The 19,579-nt window shown below is 39.2% G+C and overlaps 1 protein-coding gene across 1 annotated transcript in view; it reads right to left on the bottom strand.

Moving 5' to 3' along the window:
- Window positions 1-19,579, bottom strand: part of IGF2R (insulin like growth factor 2 receptor) — a 56,542-nt gene that overhangs the window by 19,426 nt on the left and 17,537 nt on the right. The window contains exons 7-26 of the mRNA XM_018919917.3: window positions 18,785-18,902; window positions 17,114-17,276; window positions 16,789-16,969; window positions 15,957-16,060; window positions 15,413-15,577; window positions 14,602-14,742; window positions 14,095-14,247; window positions 13,090-13,221; window positions 12,568-12,715; window positions 11,022-11,199; window positions 10,355-10,470; window positions 9,797-9,959; window positions 8,122-8,301; window positions 6,989-7,090; window positions 6,041-6,142; window positions 5,198-5,372; window positions 3,757-3,924; window positions 3,036-3,179; window positions 1,589-1,767; window positions 1,133-1,220 (exon numbers count right to left, since the gene is read on the bottom strand). Coding sequence (XP_018775462.2) covers window positions 1,133-1,220; window positions 1,589-1,767; window positions 3,036-3,179; window positions 3,757-3,924; window positions 5,198-5,372; window positions 6,041-6,142; window positions 6,989-7,090; window positions 8,122-8,301; window positions 9,797-9,959; window positions 10,355-10,470; window positions 11,022-11,199; window positions 12,568-12,715; window positions 13,090-13,221; window positions 14,095-14,247; window positions 14,602-14,742; window positions 15,413-15,577; window positions 15,957-16,060; window positions 16,789-16,969; window positions 17,114-17,276; window positions 18,785-18,902 — 2,900 coding nt within the window. The remainder of the gene's footprint in view (window positions 1-1,132; window positions 1,221-1,588; window positions 1,768-3,035; window positions 3,180-3,756; window positions 3,925-5,197; window positions 5,373-6,040; window positions 6,143-6,988; window positions 7,091-8,121; window positions 8,302-9,796; window positions 9,960-10,354; window positions 10,471-11,021; window positions 11,200-12,567; window positions 12,716-13,089; window positions 13,222-14,094; window positions 14,248-14,601; window positions 14,743-15,412; window positions 15,578-15,956; window positions 16,061-16,788; window positions 16,970-17,113; window positions 17,277-18,784; window positions 18,903-19,579) is intronic.

The following is a 19,579-nucleotide window of genomic DNA, read 5'->3' as shown; positions in this document are numbered from 1 at the left end:
CTGAAGGTTAAGTACAAAATCAGAGACAATAAGTCCAGAACTTGCTTGATTATCTGGAAAGAACAGCAACGTCACAAGATCAAAGCAAGAGATGTCCTAGATGTCAGTCTTGTATCGTATTTAACAGCTCTCAAGTTTGATGAGTTAAGAAAATAATTAGTCATAGGAAATATTTATTCCAGCTTACAAATCTACAAAGATGCATATAAAAGAAGGTTTAGGAAATCTAGTTTCCTGAGTCTCATTATGTCAGTGACTTTGCTGTTGCTCAAGTCCTCAGTTTTAAAGTGACCCTTTGCTCAATATTCTGAAGCTTTTTAAAAAATCATCAGATTGTATCACTTGAACATTATACTCATCTTGATCATACATGTTGGTACCCAGCTAAAGACATCAGTTTTCCTCCTTCAAAACCAAAATTCAGTCACCAGTGTCCTGCACAGTAACTGTGGGCTACAGAGCAGCAGTTTGTGAACATTCCTCATGCTATGTCAGATCAGCAGTTTCAATAATGACTAGGACCACTGTGACAGATCCTTCACAGGAAGTCCAGGAATAAGGAATTCTCTACAAGCTGCGAAACAAAGCACGCAAACGCAGAGAAGATGCCTACACACTCCATCTTCCATCCAAGAGACAATCAAGTACCAGAATTAGAATTTGTGATTTCTTGTTGAACATCCTGGAGTCAAATACAAACTGAGACTCCCCCACTGGCCTCTCCTCCATTGTCCAACAAGGGTCAAGTTTAGTCCTGCTTCCAGTCTTTGGTGAGGAACAGGGAATGACTCTCCAGGCACAGAATCAACTCCATTCTCATGAAACCTGATGCTTTAATATTTACTAGCAAGTCTGTCTGTGATTTGTCAAGAGAGTAATAATGCTGTTTTGATAAAGTATTGTATTACATCTTCTTTCCTTGGATAGGCAAGTACATTTGCCTGTAATCCTAACTTGTACTTTTAACATTAGATAGGATTTGTAGTTAGCTTAAAGCTCAGAATAGACATTCCTCCACAAGAAAACGTTTTTTACACAAAGATTCACAGGACAAGAAACCAACATAGCTTCATTCAAGTATTTATTACTTGTACAGTTTGACTGATACTTTAAATCTCAAATAACTACTTACCTTCTGCTTTGTGAACAGGACATGCTGCCAAAGTCCTCCAAACAAAGACAAACTCACAGTCATTCTCTTGCTCCAACACTGGTGATCCCTACAGAAAAGAGACATATGAAGGAGCCTTACTAATATTACTAATATTTACAATGCAAGTCTCAAAATATACACACATGGGTTTTTTTTTCCTGCAGTTGCACTATTTAAAGTCACCACTATCAAACTGTGGTATTCATGTTCAGCAAAGAGCTGCTTTTGGTGGCTCACAGGATTCCATGACAGCTCACAATTGTGTTCTACAGGTTCAGTAAAACAGACAGCTTTTTCAAGAAGAGACAAGGAAAAACCCAGTATGTAAGATTTTACTTTTTACAATCAGTCTCTACATTTTAAGAGGAATAAACATGGTCTATTTTGGTATAAGCACCAAAATCCTCATCAGTAGCAAGCAGAAGCGAAAATTACCGTTGTTTGATCACACTGGAAGATGATACGTGTAGAGTAACGCTGATTATCTTTGCATGAGTCACCATTCAAGTAGATAATGCTTAATGACCCATCAGTAGCAGCCTGGGGGTTTATCTGAATGACTCCCAGGTTCTTGCTTTTATCAGTGTATTTCACACAAGATCCTATGGCACCACCTACAGGAAAAGAACTGGGTTTTAGTTCAAAACTTTTACAACTGGAGTTAAATTGATTGTAAAATAATATAAATGGGTAGCTTTAAGACAGCTTTGAAGTAAACTGTTTCAAACTCCTGAAGCAGAGCACAACACATGCAAATTGATCTATACAGTTAGAGACACTGTGTAGCTGAAGTCTTTGAGCAATATAACAAGTTACTCCTGCATACTGAAGTATTTCAAACTGCACTAATTTATCTGATTCCAGAGACTTGTAAAAGACTACAGTACAGTCAAATACATTAAGCTGTGTAGAAACGGAGTAAGACATGGCATAAGCTTCTCATTCTGGCTTCATTCAATTAGGAGGCTTCAACAACATTTGACTTTCTGTACTAGTTTCAGCTGGGTAGAGTTAATTTTCTTCACAGAGGTGAGTATGGTACTGTGTTTTGGATTTGTGCTGAACAAATACAGATAATATAGAGATTTTTTGTTATTGCTGAGCAGGGCTTACATAGATCCAAGGCCTTTTCTGCTTTTCCTACTGTCACAAGGCAAGGGAAGGTGGGGTGGCACAGGAGGCTGGGAGACATGGAAGGGGCAGGTGACTCAAACTGATCAAAGGGATATTCCAGACCATATGACATCATGCTCATATAAAGTGGGGGAAGGAGGAGGAAGGAGGGACATTTGGAATGATGGTGTTTGTCTTCCCGAGTCACTGTCAGATGTGATGCAGCCCTGCCCTTCTGGAGATGGCTGAACACCTGCCTGCCCATAAGGAAGCAGGGACTTCATTTCTTGTTTTGCTTTGCTTGTATGCCCAGCTTATGCTTTGCCCATTAAATTGTCTTTACCTGAAACCACAAGTTTTCACCTTCACCCTTCCGATTTTCACCCTGATCCTGCTGGTGGGGATGTGAGCAGCTGGGGCTGAATGGGGCTGATTGCTGGCTGGGGTTAAACTATGACATTTTATATCCTATCTTCTTTAAAAAAATAATAAGTTCACAGATCCTGGCAAATACTGCCCTCAAGGCAATTCACCCAAATGCATTAATACACATCTCAATGCAAGAGTCCTGATAAGCATTAAGACTGCTCTCAGCTTGCAGAAGTCTGTTCACTAATACTCCCGCATATGTCACCCAGATCTATGCTATTTCCGTGATTAAACAGACAGAAGTCAATAAATCTTACTTAAAATACTCAGGGACATCACTCTGACTATAAGGTCTTGCATCAGAAGACACAAGTTAAGAGGCACCTGCCACTTGGCTTACCAGGACATCCAGACACGTAGGGCAAGGGCTTGCAGACATTCAAGAAAAACGTTCGCTTTTTTGCTTCCTTTGAAGTGTCTATAGCAACCCATGGCTCACCATCTTTGCTCAAGTCACTTAAGTCATATTCATTGCCAGCAGCATCTGGAAGAAATGCAATAAGCTGAGAGAACTTAATACTTGCAGCAGAAGTGGATTTGAAATGATACCAGTTTCACTGATGAATACACAACTCAAAATAACTTTCAGAATCACATCAGATTTGAATTAAGAGAATGTACTGTTGCCACAAAAACCTCACCATGACAAACGCAGAACATTGTTCCCTTGACAGTTACTTCTCAAATGTAACTTCTCCACAAATCACAAGTGCATGTTTACAGATGTCAGTACTAAATTCACTCATTTTCCTTAGAGTTGGGCAGAATCAGCATCCATCACAGTAATGATTAAATATTTTCAAAGTAATTATCAACTTTCTTGTGTATACCATAATATTTTAAATTAGCTTCTTTCCCTGTTTTTGTAAGTTAAGCCTGCTTCAAACAACTTACCTCTTCTCCCACCCTGCAACTTCTACAAAGATTTTAAGTCTTACAAATGTCTTCTCAAGAGGTATTCTTAAAGCCCTACACTGAGCAGAAGTTTGCTGTTCAGTTAATCCTTCCAACATGGGAAAGAGTCCACCTTTCTTACTTACTGTAACCATACAGGTACCTACCTGTAACCTGGCAATCTACAGGAGCAGGAGCACAAGCCAGAGCTGTGTGAAACTCAAAAAAAGTATCATGGACATCCAGCACGCTGTTTATCTCCTCACGCACAAACTTAAGCTCTCCAGGATACGAATCATTACAAATGAAAGTCACTCTGAACATGTCTGATGTTCCTAAAAAACAAACATTTATCTACTGATGGTTCTGTTTGGAACATTTGAATTTAAGTTCAAGATAATACTTGACTTCAAAATTTTCTAAGAGTTTCTTATTAATAACTGCTTCAAGGATAACACTACCTTGCTGATTATGGGGTTTCAGCTGTAAATATGCAAGCCTTCTTCAGAGAGCTATGAAAAATTGCCTACGAGCCACTATTGCCTCTACAAACAAGACACCAAATGCCTTAACACATTTCAAGAACATAATTACCTTCACTGACCTCTGCTCCCTATGTTCTTTGACATACATGAAGAAACAGAAACCTTTTAAAATACCACCATCAGCTTTTAAATTGCATCACACAAAGTTTTGGGTTTGGGGATTCTGTGTGTTTGTAAGAAGTTCAGCGTAATGACTGCAGAACAAATAATACTGATTCTATCAAAGCACTATATGTTAAATTCTGCTTAGCCCTCAAGAAGTGACATAATTATGTCAGGGAGTAGTATTTGTCAGCAAAATGCTTAGTAGTGTTATAAAAATTGTAGAATCTCTCAAAGTAAAATACTTAAGAGCTTAATCAATGTTACATATTATGTACAAAAATGTCACAACTGAGGAAACAAGAGATAGCACCCCAGCAATTAAGCATGCCAAAGCATTTGAGGTTCCTGAATCCAAAACTCAGTTTTCCCAAGGTCTTTTGTTGTTAAGATGTCATATTCCTTTCTACAAAGCTCAGTTTCAGTATAATTGAAGAGCACCTACTATCAAAAAACCAGATACACATTTTTCATTCATTTTACCTGCAAAAGAGACTTAAATTCATGAAGTAGGTGTTCATGAAGTATTAGAGCACTAATTCGAAAAATTCCATACAGGAGAGTAAAGCTTACTGAAAACTGACCTTACAGATATGAAAAACTTTAGAGAACACTATCCATGAAACTAAAGCTAAAAGCTATTACTTCACTTAGAAAAAGAACCTGAGTTCATTTTGTTTTCCCAATTTGACTATCCATTTCTCCATGCAAGGACCAGTATTTTTCATCTGCTGAGAAAACCCTATAGTGTATTGAGTCACTTTCCTAGAGTTTTGAAATGCACATGTATTACTGAGCCATTACCATTCTGTGTAACTTCATTTCTTCCCAAAATTTCCACGAGCCAACTTGTTTAAGTAATTAATACCAAGCCAAATCGACTTCAGCGCATGAACAAAAGAAGGAATTAAGACCACTCACACTAAGTTTTTACAATACACTGTGTATTTCCTGAACTCACCTGATTCCACACGAAGAGGGCCTCTGTAGGTAAGAGTTAGAAACCCTTCACTGGATAAATAAAGGGTTTTGTCCAATTCCAGTGGCCTCAGAGGTGTCAGATTTTCTCTTTCACACCCAGCAGCTGTTTTGCCATTGATTTTACCACAATATGGCAAGTGTCCACAAATGTTTAGCTAGAAGTTTTGAAAACATGTAGATGTACATAGTATTAACTGCATCAGAAAAACAAGGTCCACATAGCCATTTCTACATCAGTAAAACCCTTGTAGAGAACTATTTGAAACAACACAGTTGTCTTGCAGTGTAGAAATTACAGACTATAATTCAGCTATAATACAGTAAGAGTATCCTCAATCTTTAGATGACAGGGTGCACAAATTCTCCCCATTAGAAGTAAAGGATGTGGTTCAGCATGTCTATTCTTGGCCTAAAGATACTACAAAGCTATTATCTATCACAGCCTAGGACTACTGACACATGCAGATTACATTAAAAACACTGATATGGACAGACTAAATCCCTTTCTAGGCTTTCCCTGTCAATTTCTTCAGAATCAGCAGATAAATTGGAAGTACATAACAGAGACCATGAGGGGAAAATCTCCTCAAAAAGGCAGCCTCAGTGTGGCTACCTCATGTTCTCCAAGAATTAGAAGTTTAATGCTTTCAAGACCAAATAAGACAAATGAAGTTATCTTTCATTCCTTCCCTCAACCACACTGCTTTCCTGCCAACTCATACTTCTTAAGAGGACTGAGTGAAAGCTCCCCTAGATCACTATGCAAGACAAAAAAATGCAGCAACAGCACTCAAGCAACATATAATGCAGTCAAAATCCTTACTGAGAACGTTTTCCCATTGCCAGTAACCGTATACCCTTGCTCAGAAGCTAATGGCTGCAGGTTGAACACAAAGCCAGTGTTTGGATCTCGCACAGAGCAGGACTGGAAAAGAAAATTACAACAAAATTACTTTCTCCTTCTGCATTTCTCCTGTTTAGATTTTACCTCTAACTTGCTTCAAGAATCAAAGCAGTGATTTAGACATATTCCTACCCTGTATACCAGAACATCAGAAAGCAGCTCTGGCAATAGCTTCATTCAATTCTTTTGTAGATTTGTTAAATTCCTTTTGTCTACTGACATCAGCCACACCAATATACGAAAGCAGAATTTAACAGATGGCATCTATCACATCAGCTAAGAGCAAGGAAATTTTAACTGAGGGCTGTCTTCACACTACTGTGTTTATGTTGAGACTTAAAAAGTAGAAGCAACTGAGTAGATTTCACAGAATATTTTGCATTGGAAGGGACCCACAAGGATCATTGAGTCCAACTGTTTAATGTATGGCTTATATGAGGATCAAACAGCATCAACCTTGGTGTTATCAGCACCATGCTCTGAACAACTGAGCTAATCTCAGGGTTTAGTGTGAAAAAAGAAAAGTCTCATCTGATGATCTGCAGAAAACAAGGACATTACACATCCATACATATAAACTCAGTTTTACTAGCAACATAGCAAGGGAATGAAACATTAAATGAAGCATTCGAGAGGAAGTAAACTGTTCTCAAGAGAAAGCACCTGAGTATTTTGGGCAGAAGTTGGACATTTCAGAAACACTTCAAAAATCAAACATTAAGATATCACAAGACTACATCATGACCAACTTAAGACTTCACTTTAGGTAGTTTTCTTCAAGAGCCATTTAAACAGAGAAACCAAGAGTACTAAAAAAAACATTGAACATTGAGACTACAAATACGATTTACATTCTCCCTTTCTCACCTGAGAATCATCTTTTGTTTCCTTTATTGGACAAGCAGCCTCAGTTTCCCATAAGAAAGTGGCCACACAATCCAGAATAGCTATAAACCGTGGGCTGCTACTCTGGAAACAGATTGCAGAGGAAGACCAGAGTAAGTGTAATAGCTAACACTTTGTCATGTTTGAGATTCCCCCTTAGAGAAACTGTCAGGTTCTTCTAAAAGACTTCACTACAAAGGCACACAATTTCCACCCCACTTCCCTCTCCCCAATTTATTTTGAAGGTCATCAGTGAAAACTTATTCTAGTTAAACATTTACCATGTGACCAAGAATTAGCCAAGAACTGAATCTGACATCCAAATACTCAGATTAAAGTCAATATTTAATCTAGACATGTATAACTAGATCTTGTCTCAGTCTAAGCTTTGTATTATATGCCAAAACTCCTCATAGTCCATAATTTAAAAAAAAAAAAAAGGCAATAGTAAAGCAACAGAAATCTGTTAGGTGAGGTAACAAGGTAACAGGAATATTAATTATGTTCACTTCATGTCAGTGTCTTCAGACAAAAGCAAAGCAGTTCATAACTGCTCCATGTCACAGATTTTTTCACCACACCTCTTGGGCTAAAGATCATGTGGGTAAGGGGAGAGCAAGACCTGCAGATTCACAAAACCAGGAAGAACAAGTCTACACAAGCTTATATCTAATAAATCCCCTTAGTCTAATCTGCAGTATGTGGAGTTGTAGCCCAAAAAGCTCTATAGATTTAAGAACTCTAGAATCAACAATCTATGGAGAATGCAGAACCTAAGCCTGAGGATGTACATTACAATATTCTTCCCCTTAGGAATGTCCACAGTGTTTGCTGTTTTAAGTACTCGTGTATTTTTCATGCTAATTAGACTAGTCTGAAATACTACTGTTCATCAAGACTGTTAATTTTTTTCTAGCTCTTGTTTATCATAAAATACTCAGACACTTGCTCCTCTAGCACCTAAATCAGTTTTGGTTATACATCTCAATTTTAAACCTTCAAGCAGTCTCCCTTGCCACGAATCTGCTATACACTACACATCTTCATGTGGCTTCATGTTATAGGATGAGTAACCTCTATGATGAAATAACAACTGGAAGATCATTTGTCCTTACAAGAGTGCCCCTGGAACAGACAAAGTGGATGGTGGTGGTGTAAGGAGTTGTCTTTCCATCAGCATTGATGCACACAGAGCCATTCGCATAGGTCAGAGAAACATGTCCAGGTCTTTCAATTACTAGTTCTTTGCTGGCAACACCAAGATTACTAATAGAGGTGACTTCAGAATAAGAAGCCTAAAAATAAAGAAGAGCATGTTAACAACTTAAAAAAAAAATAAATACAACCAAAAAGAAGATACCTACTACAAAGGTTGAGAGCTTTGAAGATAAGAAAGTTATAGAGATACCTCTACATTTCTCTCCCATTCTGTATTCAAGTTTCACATATTTAACAGACAACCTCCACAACCAGGTATGGTTTTATTTTTTGTTGTTTTTATTTTTGCACAATAAGGTGCTTGCAGTACCTTAGAACACCCATCTGCATCTCCTGGACTACCCAGCTTAGCAATTTAGGGAGGCCTATGTCTTCTGCAGTAGGTAGACTTTATTGTAGAGCTCTTTAAAACAATATGTGGAAGCCTCCAGGTGTTCTCAGCACTGACTTTAGGAATCTGCCATGCTTAGCTAATGCTAAAAAACACTGACAGAAACTGAGCACTAGAAAAACAATAGGTGCTACTACCAAAGTCTAAAGTCATTGACACTTCAACATAACTGGTGTTTCCTAGTTTTAAGAAACTACTTTAAGTCAATAGCAGCAAGAAACTGAAGAATATACCTCCAAAACAGCTGTCCACAGACTTCTGCCCTTTTAATTTTTTTTTTAACAACTCTTCAGATTGACCCAATGTGCTCACCTTTTACTCCACTATCTCAAGCAGTGAAGTAATAAAGCCCTAAAGTGTCTCTACATGTAAAGGAAGCAGCCTTACACAAAAAGGTCTATTGCAAGCACAGGGAATGACTAATAATTATCTCTCAAGTGCTGTGTTGGAAATGACTGGCTTCAGTCCCTAACACATCCCCTTTAACAGTAAGAGGGGAAGGTGTTCTCTCTGTTTGATAGAAGGAACTAGGACAGCTGGGTGAGCCTCTAGTTCAGCTTTCCTTGCAGCTCTGAGCAGCAATGAAGCCAGGCAGTGGGCAGCCTGTCAGCTGCTATCTCTTCCATGATAAATTGTTATACTTCAGGGCAATACAGAAGTAGAAGCCCATAACAACCACCAGCATTGTTTCTTCTTTTATTTGCTTGGCAACATCTACCTAATCTACTCTTCAGATCCAAAGCAAGCTCAGTGAGGGCAGGGACACAACAAAGAATCTTTAAATAAATTTTTTCCACAGTTCCATCTAAAACAAGCCAGAAGCATGACAAAATATTCAGGAGGACAGCCTGTTCCTAAAGAAATGTGTATTCCTAGCAGTCTCTGAGACTCCAGCAATTCATACAAAAGAGATGCAGTTTGTCTGCCTCTGAAACACAGGGCAAAAAATCATGAGTGTCAAACATGACGTTGGTACACTTGTAAAAATTAAAGCTTTGTTATCTGAAGAGGTGGACAGGAGCTCTACCATTTTGCTATGGTTATGCAATCATTACAGTACATAGAATATTCCTTTGTACAAGGAGTCCGAATTCACATAGCTGTTTTAATCTCACTTGTGTCTGTTTTAGTCTCATTCACGTGGGAAACCAGCTCTGAGTTGGGATGGAAAGGGTACTCACAGAAACATGCTTATACTCCATCTGACAGACAGATGCTCGCCGGTCACATCCTGGGACAGCAATCAGGGGTCGACAGACATTTATGTAGTACTTCTTGAGCTCACTCGGTCTTGAATTATCCATGGCATACCAGTTTTCACCTCTCTTCTCAGACTTTGCTAATCTGAGCAGAAAGAGAAAGTTCTGCTCTAAGGACACACACGCTTCATGGACTCTCTCCAACTTTCTCAGTCCCAAGAAACAGAGCAATCCTAAGGCATTTCCGACTAACTTCTCCCCCTCATTCTTAACTGCTACAATTAGAAAGAATACTCCTGGGACACAGAGCACAGTTGACAAGGTAATATGTTTTTATAAGCAAAACCATCCCAAAAAGTCAGTTTACATCTTAGGAGGCAAGCCAACCTTCTAGAGGAATTTCAACATACTTGCACAGTTAAGACCATCACAACAGAAGCTTCTGGTGCTGTCTACACAGGAAACCAACTTCAGCCAGAACTATCAGCCAGAACACCAAACTAGAATAGCTAAGTTACACTGCACGTGTCACTTTCCTACCTTGACAAATCATATTGGTCCATGGTGTTGCGATCTGTCACAACACATTCCAGTGGAATTTCTGGACAAGCATGTTCAGTGTACCACCTGAAGTTGTAGGTATAGTTATCTTCTTTCTACAAATGAGCAGAATAGGTAACAGGCTTTTCACACTGACAACTTTGTGACTCAGCTACTCCTTTATACGTCAAGCTTAGTATCTCCCCTTGGTTTTGGGATATATCTTCTCAAACTGATTTGTGTTGGTCTGTTTTGTTATAGATCTTGTCATTCCCTGTGTCACCAAAAATGCTCTTGCCAAAAAAGCTGCTCTGGTTCTGTTAAACCACTGTCTGCTGTGTACACAGTCCTACCATTGGTTACTTCTAAGCTAGTTTGGCTTTTTCCCAGAAATACAAGACAATCAAAAGCACCAATAATTACATGGCTGAGGGACTAGAGGAGAGTGAGGTAAGAACCTGGATTCAGGTAAACAGCTTACTGTTCACTGGTCTAGGAAAGCTTTATGGCTGCAACAAGAGTCAAATATACCAAGAGAAATAACTATTTATTTTAGTCTGCTTTTCAGATACTGGGTATTTCCACACAACACCCTGCTTGTACTGACCTAGTAGCTGTTGTCAGTATTTTAGGATGGACATCCTTCCTTTCTTCAGACAGAACTTACCTGATACTCAGGCTGACCTATCCCAGCACCATGGTCGCACAGGAAAGTTATAAGGGTAGAGCGCTGTGTTTTATTCTCATTGTTGTATGCTGCACCATTTTTGTAGGTCAACTGAATCAGGCCATCATAATAGGAAAGTTTGGAACTGGGCAGTCCAAGACTCCAAGACTGATTACTCCTAGAAAATAAAAAGTCAGTTTCAAGAGTGAACAGAATGCAAAATTGTCTCTAAGAGAAGTCTTACAAATAAAAACCATGTAAGTTTATACAAGACACCATAATAAGGCATAATAATTAAATAAGGTTGATTAGATCTCAGTGAGCTGGGATAAAAAGAAAGCTGCCAAAAGGAAACTTAAAACATGAACAGATGTCCTCCTTTGAAAAGGAAAGGAAGTTACATATTGCTAAGATATCTAGAAAACTTAAATACTCCTCTAAAAGGCTGACAATACCACCAAGTTCTCCTTCTCCAAAGTGAAAGTCCAACTGCAAACACCCTCATCTTGGGGTCAAACTGGCCTCATCCAATTACATATGGGCAATGAAGACCCAGCACTGCACAACAGCTCTCTGCTAGGTATCAGCTTTGGTTCAGGAGGGTTTCTTCACTGACTTAACATTGATTCTAATCACACCTAGCTCGACTGTCTTCCTCTGAAGAACATTTCTAGGGTCTGCAGTGAACTGTCCTTGGCTGGACAGTAACTCAGAGCCAAGTACTGCATCTCTGGCAGCAGGCTGACCTGGAACCTGAAATGCACAAGTCTTTCTGATGCTACCTCAGACATAGTTTGTAGGAGGCAAAAGCAGTGATGCTGTCAGAGTAGCAGTACACACTGGGACCATACCTGGAACAGCCCATTTAGTAAGGGAGATCATGAAATTGTTAAGGCTGGAAAAGACCTCCCAGATCAAGTCCAACCATCAACTTACCACCACCACCAAATCTTTACCACTGAACCATGTCCTCAAGTCCATATCCATAAATTTTTTGAACACTTCCAGGGATGGCAGTTCCACCACTTCCTTGGGCAGCCTGCTTCAATGCCTGACAACCCTTTCCATGAAGAAAATTTTCCTACTATCTAAACATCCATTGGCACAACCTGAGGCCATATGGTACAACATTCAAGATCTGGGCTTCACCACAACCTAAGGCAGGCCCTGCTCATCCCAAGTGCAGCAAGCTCACATTCTTTAGGCCAGTTCTTGGAACAGAGCTGACCCTCAGTCTCTGGATTATAGGCGGCCTTAATACAGCTGCAGCAGTTAATCTAGAGTTTACAGTCCCTATAGATAACAAAAGGCAGAGCAATGGGCACATTCCATCTCACAAGTTAGCTGTAAGCAAGATTACATATATGTGCATTTGGCTTGAAACAGCCGGCAGTGTAATTACTGCAAATTATATGCTAATTACCCGACTCTATTACAGGTAGCCCAGTAATTACTTTCCATGCAAATTGTTCATTGTTGCACACCGACAACAACACATCATGCAACAAGAGATCTTCCCTTACAGACAAGGGAATGAGTTACTCACCTTTGTGCTACTTGGCAAGCTGCCGATTTTGTGTGACACTGGTCGTCAGGCAGACTGCCACACACGCTTATGTAAAACAAGTACTCCTCAGTAGTAACTGTATAGAAACTTTTTGCCTTGGCCAGAGGTGATAAATCAAAAGAGAAGCCTGATCAGGAAGGAATAAACTGTATTAGTTCGATTTTGTCCTGATATCTCTCACAGGTTTTGATTCAGTCACATGGCTAGTTCAGCTCCCACAGCTAAGTCTCCTTCTATATAATTACTGTTCCAGAAATAAGGTGGACAAAGTAAAAGCATGGTTTCTTATACAGAGAGATCTATTTCAGTACAATACACATTACATCTATTTTCCTACATTTACTAGGGGAGTATTAAGCTCATGCTGTTCTGATCTTCCATATGCATGTACTTAAAACTGTGGCTGAACTCACTTTGCTCTCGGGTATCATAAGGACTTACTTGCTGCGCCATAAGTTCTATCCCTAATGACCTTCTGATTTGCTGAACAGAAATACATACCTGCTTGAGGATCAGACACCTGACAGTCATCTCCTTCAGTTTTAGACAGGACACACGCAGCAGCAGTATACCACTCAAATTCATATGAACATTCACGCTCTGCCATCAAGATTGGAGCACTTTCTAGATCACCTGGTATCACAAGAAGTTGCAACGTGTTACACATACAGACAGCCAGGCTGCCAACAGGAACTAGGAATCTACACCTAAGAAACTAATTTCTCCTCAAAAGCCAAGGTAACTTTTAAAGAACCTCTTCTTTGAAAATGGAACTAAAAAAATTTATTACAGTCTTTGCATCCTCCTTCCCAAAAATAAAAGTTTGCCCCAGAAGTAAAGGCGCAGGGCTCAATCTGCTCCTGAGAACTATCATAATATTTGAAAAAATGTCTAGTTTGATATACAAAACTGGTGTTTTACCACAAAGCAATAGCTGTATTAGGAAACAGTGCATAATCTGATCCTAACAGCCAGCACACCTGGAAGTTCCAAGTTCCTCAGGCTGAGGTAAAGGAACACAGGTTTTCTATTTTCCTGGGAGATAGTTAACTAGCAGGCTATTGTAATCAACATGAACAATATAACTTCTGCAAATGTTTCTGCCTTTCATAAACCGCCAGCAGCTTAGATACAAACCATATTTATTTGAAAAGAAGGCTCAAGTATTTGATCTCAGTTCAGAAATACTCTTTCCCATCAAGACAACTAGAGAAAGAAAGTGCTTCCAGATATTTGTGGAGTTTTAAACACTTAAACATACTTTAATCATGTTTGGGAGAATCTTATTTCAAGAGTTTTTTGAGTACTTGCATAAAAGGTAAACAGAACTAAATACCTGCAATTACATTGCCATCATCCTAGTAAACAAACCCTGATGCTTCAAGCTTTTGCATAGAAAGAGACAAAAGACAAAAGCACATGCTAATATTTAGCACTCATGTCTGGGCTTATTAGATGACCTTCAGTTTTTAACTGGATCAATGAAAAGGGTGTCGATGTTCTCACCTGGTCTGCATATTAGAGTGATGACAGTTTGGATTTTCTCTCTTTCTTTGGAAGGACAGCTGTCTCCATTTGAATAGATAAGTTGAATATTTTCTCCAACCTTTTTTGGAGAAGATACAAATGTTCCAAGATTCTTACTATTGTTTTGCTTATCTGTAAAAACAGTAAATACAGAACTTTTGTTTCTCTGAAAAGAAGTGAAGCTTCTGTTAAGATACTAAGACTTTCCACTTGTCTAGTTAAAAAACATCATTAGGAGTTTGATTTTACCTTGCCAAACCATGCTGCTAAGCCTGTGGTTCTTTAGTTAGAAAAAGCTGAGCATTCTTACTTCAAGTGTCTCTGAGATCACAAAAAGAAACATGCTCCTAACTTCTGTTTCCTTGAATAAATGAAGGCACTCAGGACAACCAAACCCATTTGCTCAGGAAGTGCCAAGCCTTCAGAGGCCTAAAAAAAACAGTGAACTGAAAAAACTCCAAAAACACCAACAAAAACCCGACTCACCTACAGAGCAAATAGCAGCACCATCTGAACAGCTAAAAGCTCCTCCTCTCTTCAACACCTTATGGCAGACATTGATGTAGTAATGTTTCCGTCCTACCTCTGAAAAGCTACTATCCACAGCTTCCCAGTTCTGGGCTGACTCTGAAATATAGAGGGTTGTTAAAAACAAGTCATCTGGCTAAATTGTTTCAGCATCTCCATGCCAAAATGCCTTTTATTATAGGGTGCCCCACATTTGTGTGATGACCTCTCCTTCAGAGCATACCCCAGCACATGGAAGCCTTGATTTCAGCTCCATTCCCCCACCAGCTGAGATTATCACCTACATCAGTCCCCTGAAGCCACAGCTGCCAAATCCTGCCATTTTTGGATGGGTCCAATGGTATCTCCCATGCACAAGCCACTGGGTGGAAGCTGCTGAGCCATGGTGGATCCTGACTGGCTCAGGCTGCCCAGAGAGATGGGGGATGCCTGGAAGCATTCAAGGCCAGGCTGGACAGGTTTTTGAGCAAACTGGTCTAGTGGAAGGTGTGCCTGTCCACGACAGAGGAGTCAGGCTAAATGATCTTTAATGGCCCCATCCAACCCAAACTGTGATTTTGTGACTGAAAACCACTTTTGATGGCAGCAACCAAGGCAGTCATGAACATGGCGCTCAGTCTGTTTGGAAAGAGGGAAGCAAACACCAGCATCCCAGAAATTCACTAAGAACAACAAAAGCTGGCTACTACTCCGCTAAAGAATTGCACTGGAGATGGCACGTAAACTCAGGACTGCAGAAGAAACTGAAAGTTAGTTTTTATTGCCATACCTGAACTGCGGATAAGAGGTGACAGATCATAGTGTTTTCTCTTGTCAGTAACTCTGCAGAGGAGATCTTTTTCCTCTTTAACACACGCATATTTTGTATCCCAAGTGAAAAAATACGTGCAGTCAACTTCACCGGTGAATACTGGAGTGCCTCTACCATCATTACCTTAACATGGAAAACAGATGAACACATATTAGCTTTCTAGTGGGGGAAGGGGAAAAAAGCAAGGAGACTTGAGAACTAGCAATGAGCAAGGAAGACAAAAAGTCCTTTTGCTGCAGAGGACTTGTGTTTCTGTTTTTTTACCATTGGCTAAGAAAAAAAAAGACTCTTTTATACTTCCATCTTCTCAATCATCAGTGTAAATTTAGACTTGCAGTGCTACTACACAGCACATCCTGCCAGCCATCAAAATTACTGCTTGATGTAGCAATATTTATTTCTTGTGTTAGCTGTGGCTCTAAGCATTCATTTGAGCATAAGGTCTACTAGCAAGCATAGGAGTCAAACCCTGAGCAGAGCTGTCACAGCTTGTTAAACTCACCTGCTGTTTCATTGCACTCGAAGTTTATGACAGTCATTCTCTGAAAGCCGGAACTACATGCATCCCCATTTGGATAAATTAAAGTGAGATCTCCATCAGAGTATCTAAAGAAGAAGTCAGTTTTAGATAGAAATATAGGGTCAGACAATCACACAGTGTTCTTCACATAACAGAAGTCACATTCTTGTTCAATTATTAATTGTCCCACTACAAGGGAAAACAAATGCTAGTTCAACATCAGTAATGACATTTCTACAGCAATGAAGGCTTGCATCCACTGATTTTTCTGATCACTTTTCATTAATTTCTATAGAAATTAAAGAATGCTCTAAAACTCCTCTAGGTATGGTGAGATATTTATTCCCATTAGTTTATTGTGTGGCTGTTTCTGCAAGAGGAGGAAGTCAAACTTCCTAGAAGATCACTGCAACAAACCTGACGCAGACAAAATGGAAGACCATATCCACATGAATTAATGTCTGCTTTGCAATCTCATGCAAACTGTTATCCCTATAATGCCACTTGGGAATGAGCTTCTTCTGATACTGCTTTACATATAAAAGGAGGACAACAGGCAGTGCACCACAATCTGCAATTGGGACAACAAAGTCAGTGGAAGTCTGCTTGTCTAGCCAATGACCTCTGCCAACCTCACCAACTCCTTTGTTTGCTAATGCTATCCTGCTATACTGTTACAGTTTTCCTGACAAAGGAAGTGACAAAAAATGCTTGCATTTTGTATCAATTGTTGATTACGTGACAAGTAAGTAAGCATCAAAGCAGGAAATGGACCAATCAGACCAGTCAGCAGGGCTGAAGAGCATTTACACACCTTAGGGTTTGGTTTGCAAATCTTCCTGCCACTTTTTGCTGGTTATTTGAAAGTTTTACTTGGCAAGATGAAATGTATCCTGTATCGTCCTTGCAGTTACCTGCAGTGGTTTTCCCACATACATTCAAGTAATAGTAATACTCCTCTCTGTCATCTTTGGCTGCATATGGTGTGACATATTCTGAATGAATAAAAAAAAGTGTTTTAACACACATCACAACAGACATGAAACTCCAAACACAGGACATTTTTACTGTCACTAAATAAGGATATGCAACACTGGCTAGTAAAAACCACAAAAACAAAAGAAAGACACTGAGCTTACCTGAAAATTGATTAAGTGGACTTAAATCAATAGAGATATCATGCTGCTCATTAGTCAGACGACAGTTCTTACTCTCCAGGTAATCCCTGTGACAGGCATACTCAGTAACCCACTCAATTTCATACCGGCAATTTGTTTTTGCTGTAAGTTTGGGACCTGAACTCTAAACAGAAGTGAACAGAAATTAAATTATAAGTAGACGTACTTGAAATATAATCTCTAAAGCAACAGTATCACACTCCGCTAAGATCAGTAACAATACTTCACCTCTAATACTGAAAGAAGTGCAAACATCGTTTCTGGCCTCTCAGAAACAGGTGTTGGGAAGAAATAAAACAGGTCTTATAAATGATGTAGCAAACTATTACAAGTCTAAGCAGAAGTAAAGCATCAGACATTGGGAGAAAGACAGCAAAAGTAATAGTGCTTTTAAAAGTACTTTTCCTTAATGTGCAGGAAAAAGCAAAGATGTGAGCCCAAATGGACTAAGCTTGGATTGGTTTTGCCTCAGAGAAGTCCTCAATGCAGGAAAGAGAGATCAAATGCTCTCTGAAGGCAAAGCAGACTTTTAGACAATAACGTTTTAGCAAATTTGATTCCCTCAGTCCAAATCAAAATAGAGATATTTGAGAACTCTTTAGCCAACAATTCAGATGAGTTTTCTGTCGTGATATATATTTGCACATCTGGGAGAAGCAACAGTCTTGGTTTTCCCCACTTTAAAGTGAAACATTAGAAATACAAATTGTTTCATAAATCTGTATTTCTGCCATCCACTGGAACAACTGGCAGATACACAGGTATGAGGTAAGTTACAAGCACAAGTATCATCAGTAATACTACTCATCCTACAAGAGTGCATAGCTAAAGCAAGATAGTACAAAGTGACAGTAGAAAACAGCCAGGTTTATTTCTGCAGCAACAAGAGTGAAGTGTGGTAACCTATCTAGGTCATAGGAGGGACTAGACATTAAACCAAAAATCAGCCAGACAAGAGCTCCCTCTTCACTAGCCTGCAATGAAAAGCATCACTATACGAAATGGCAGAGCATTAGCAACTGCCCAATTCAAGGAGCATAGGTTGTTGAAATTACCCAGCATTACTTTGAAGTGACCATCACATTGCATTCAAGTTAGGCTAAAACAAACTGTGTTTGTCCTGCACAAACTGAGTTGTTGCTGAACACTACAGATTTTAGTTGAAGTTCAAAAGAATTCATGAGCCAGTGACACTTACTAGCTACTTTTTTTACCTGAGGAAGAACAGATTAATAAAGAAACCAAGTAATAGTCAACAGCTATAAGCATGCCCAGCTTGACTGAAGAGGAAGAGTGCTCATTAGCAAGCAAAGTTTGGTGCAAATGTTCCCAGGATTAACTCTACACTAAATCCATCCTATGCTTAGAGATAACCCTTGAACCCTTGTTGCCCCCTGTAAAGGGACAACCAAATTCACCAATACAAGAGACAATACACTCCTAGGGAAATTCTATTCAGGTTCTTGTTATTTCTTAAGTTCTAGAAGACTTTAAGAGTACATCCAGAATTTCACACTCTTTACAAGCTGCAAGCCAGAAATACTTACACTCTCTTCAGATCTGAATAAAAATAAATAATAAAACAAAAGTTAAATACCAACCAGTTAACACAAACTAAAACATTGAAGTTACCTCTTCTCCCCTCTTTGATGGGCAAACAAAAGTGATTGTCACTGCTGGATTGTGGCCTAGGCAGAAATTTGGCCTTTCTTCATCATCCTTGTATTGTCTCTCATAACTCAATACAAACCTAGAAACAGAAAACAACAAACCAAAAAGATAGTTAAGACACCACACTCTACATAAGAAGGATATTCTTGAAATGCTCAGTCTTTGCTAAACACTTTGACAGAATATACCAATGCAGTCCAGCTCCTGAAAGCAACTTTTAGGGAGATCCTCATTCCTTTAATCTAAAGAGTTAATTAAAAATAAAAATTAAAATAGTACCAGCAAAATTACTTAATGCAGTATCTTCTGGTACCCTACTTAAGACTATGCTGAATGCCTTGTGACTCATATTGTAGCAAGAATTTAGCTGATAATCACAGCAACACATGATAATCGCAGTTTTGCTCTCAAAATACTGCTGGAGAGCAGATGTGGCAAATGTTCTTGCAACTTTTGAAAGCGGTATCCACTCAAGTTTTGCCACATTGCTGTCCTTTATCACCTCTTTACATGTAAACTCTTTCCATTCTGCCTTCAGAATTAACAGCAAAATGAACTCATTGGCAAATTGACAGGAGCAAGGCAACTGAGCCAGATCAGGTGAAGCCGGAGAAGGAGAATAAAACATGGTAATTATCTGACAGGGAGACAATTAGCAAGATGAGAGAAGAGGATGATTACCACAACTTCCCAGCTATGCATTACTATTCTATGCATTTTAACAGGCAGAAGACAACAGCTCCGTGACATTCTGGC

The sequence above is a fragment of the Serinus canaria genome, chromosome 3 (assembly GCF_022539315.1).
Source record: "Serinus canaria isolate serCan28SL12 chromosome 3, serCan2020, whole genome shotgun sequence".
Lineage (NCBI taxonomy): Eukaryota > Metazoa > Chordata > Aves > Passeriformes > Fringillidae > Serinus > Serinus canaria.
The sequence above is the reverse complement of the archived record's forward strand: the minus strand, read 5'-3'. Positions and strand labels throughout refer to the sequence as shown.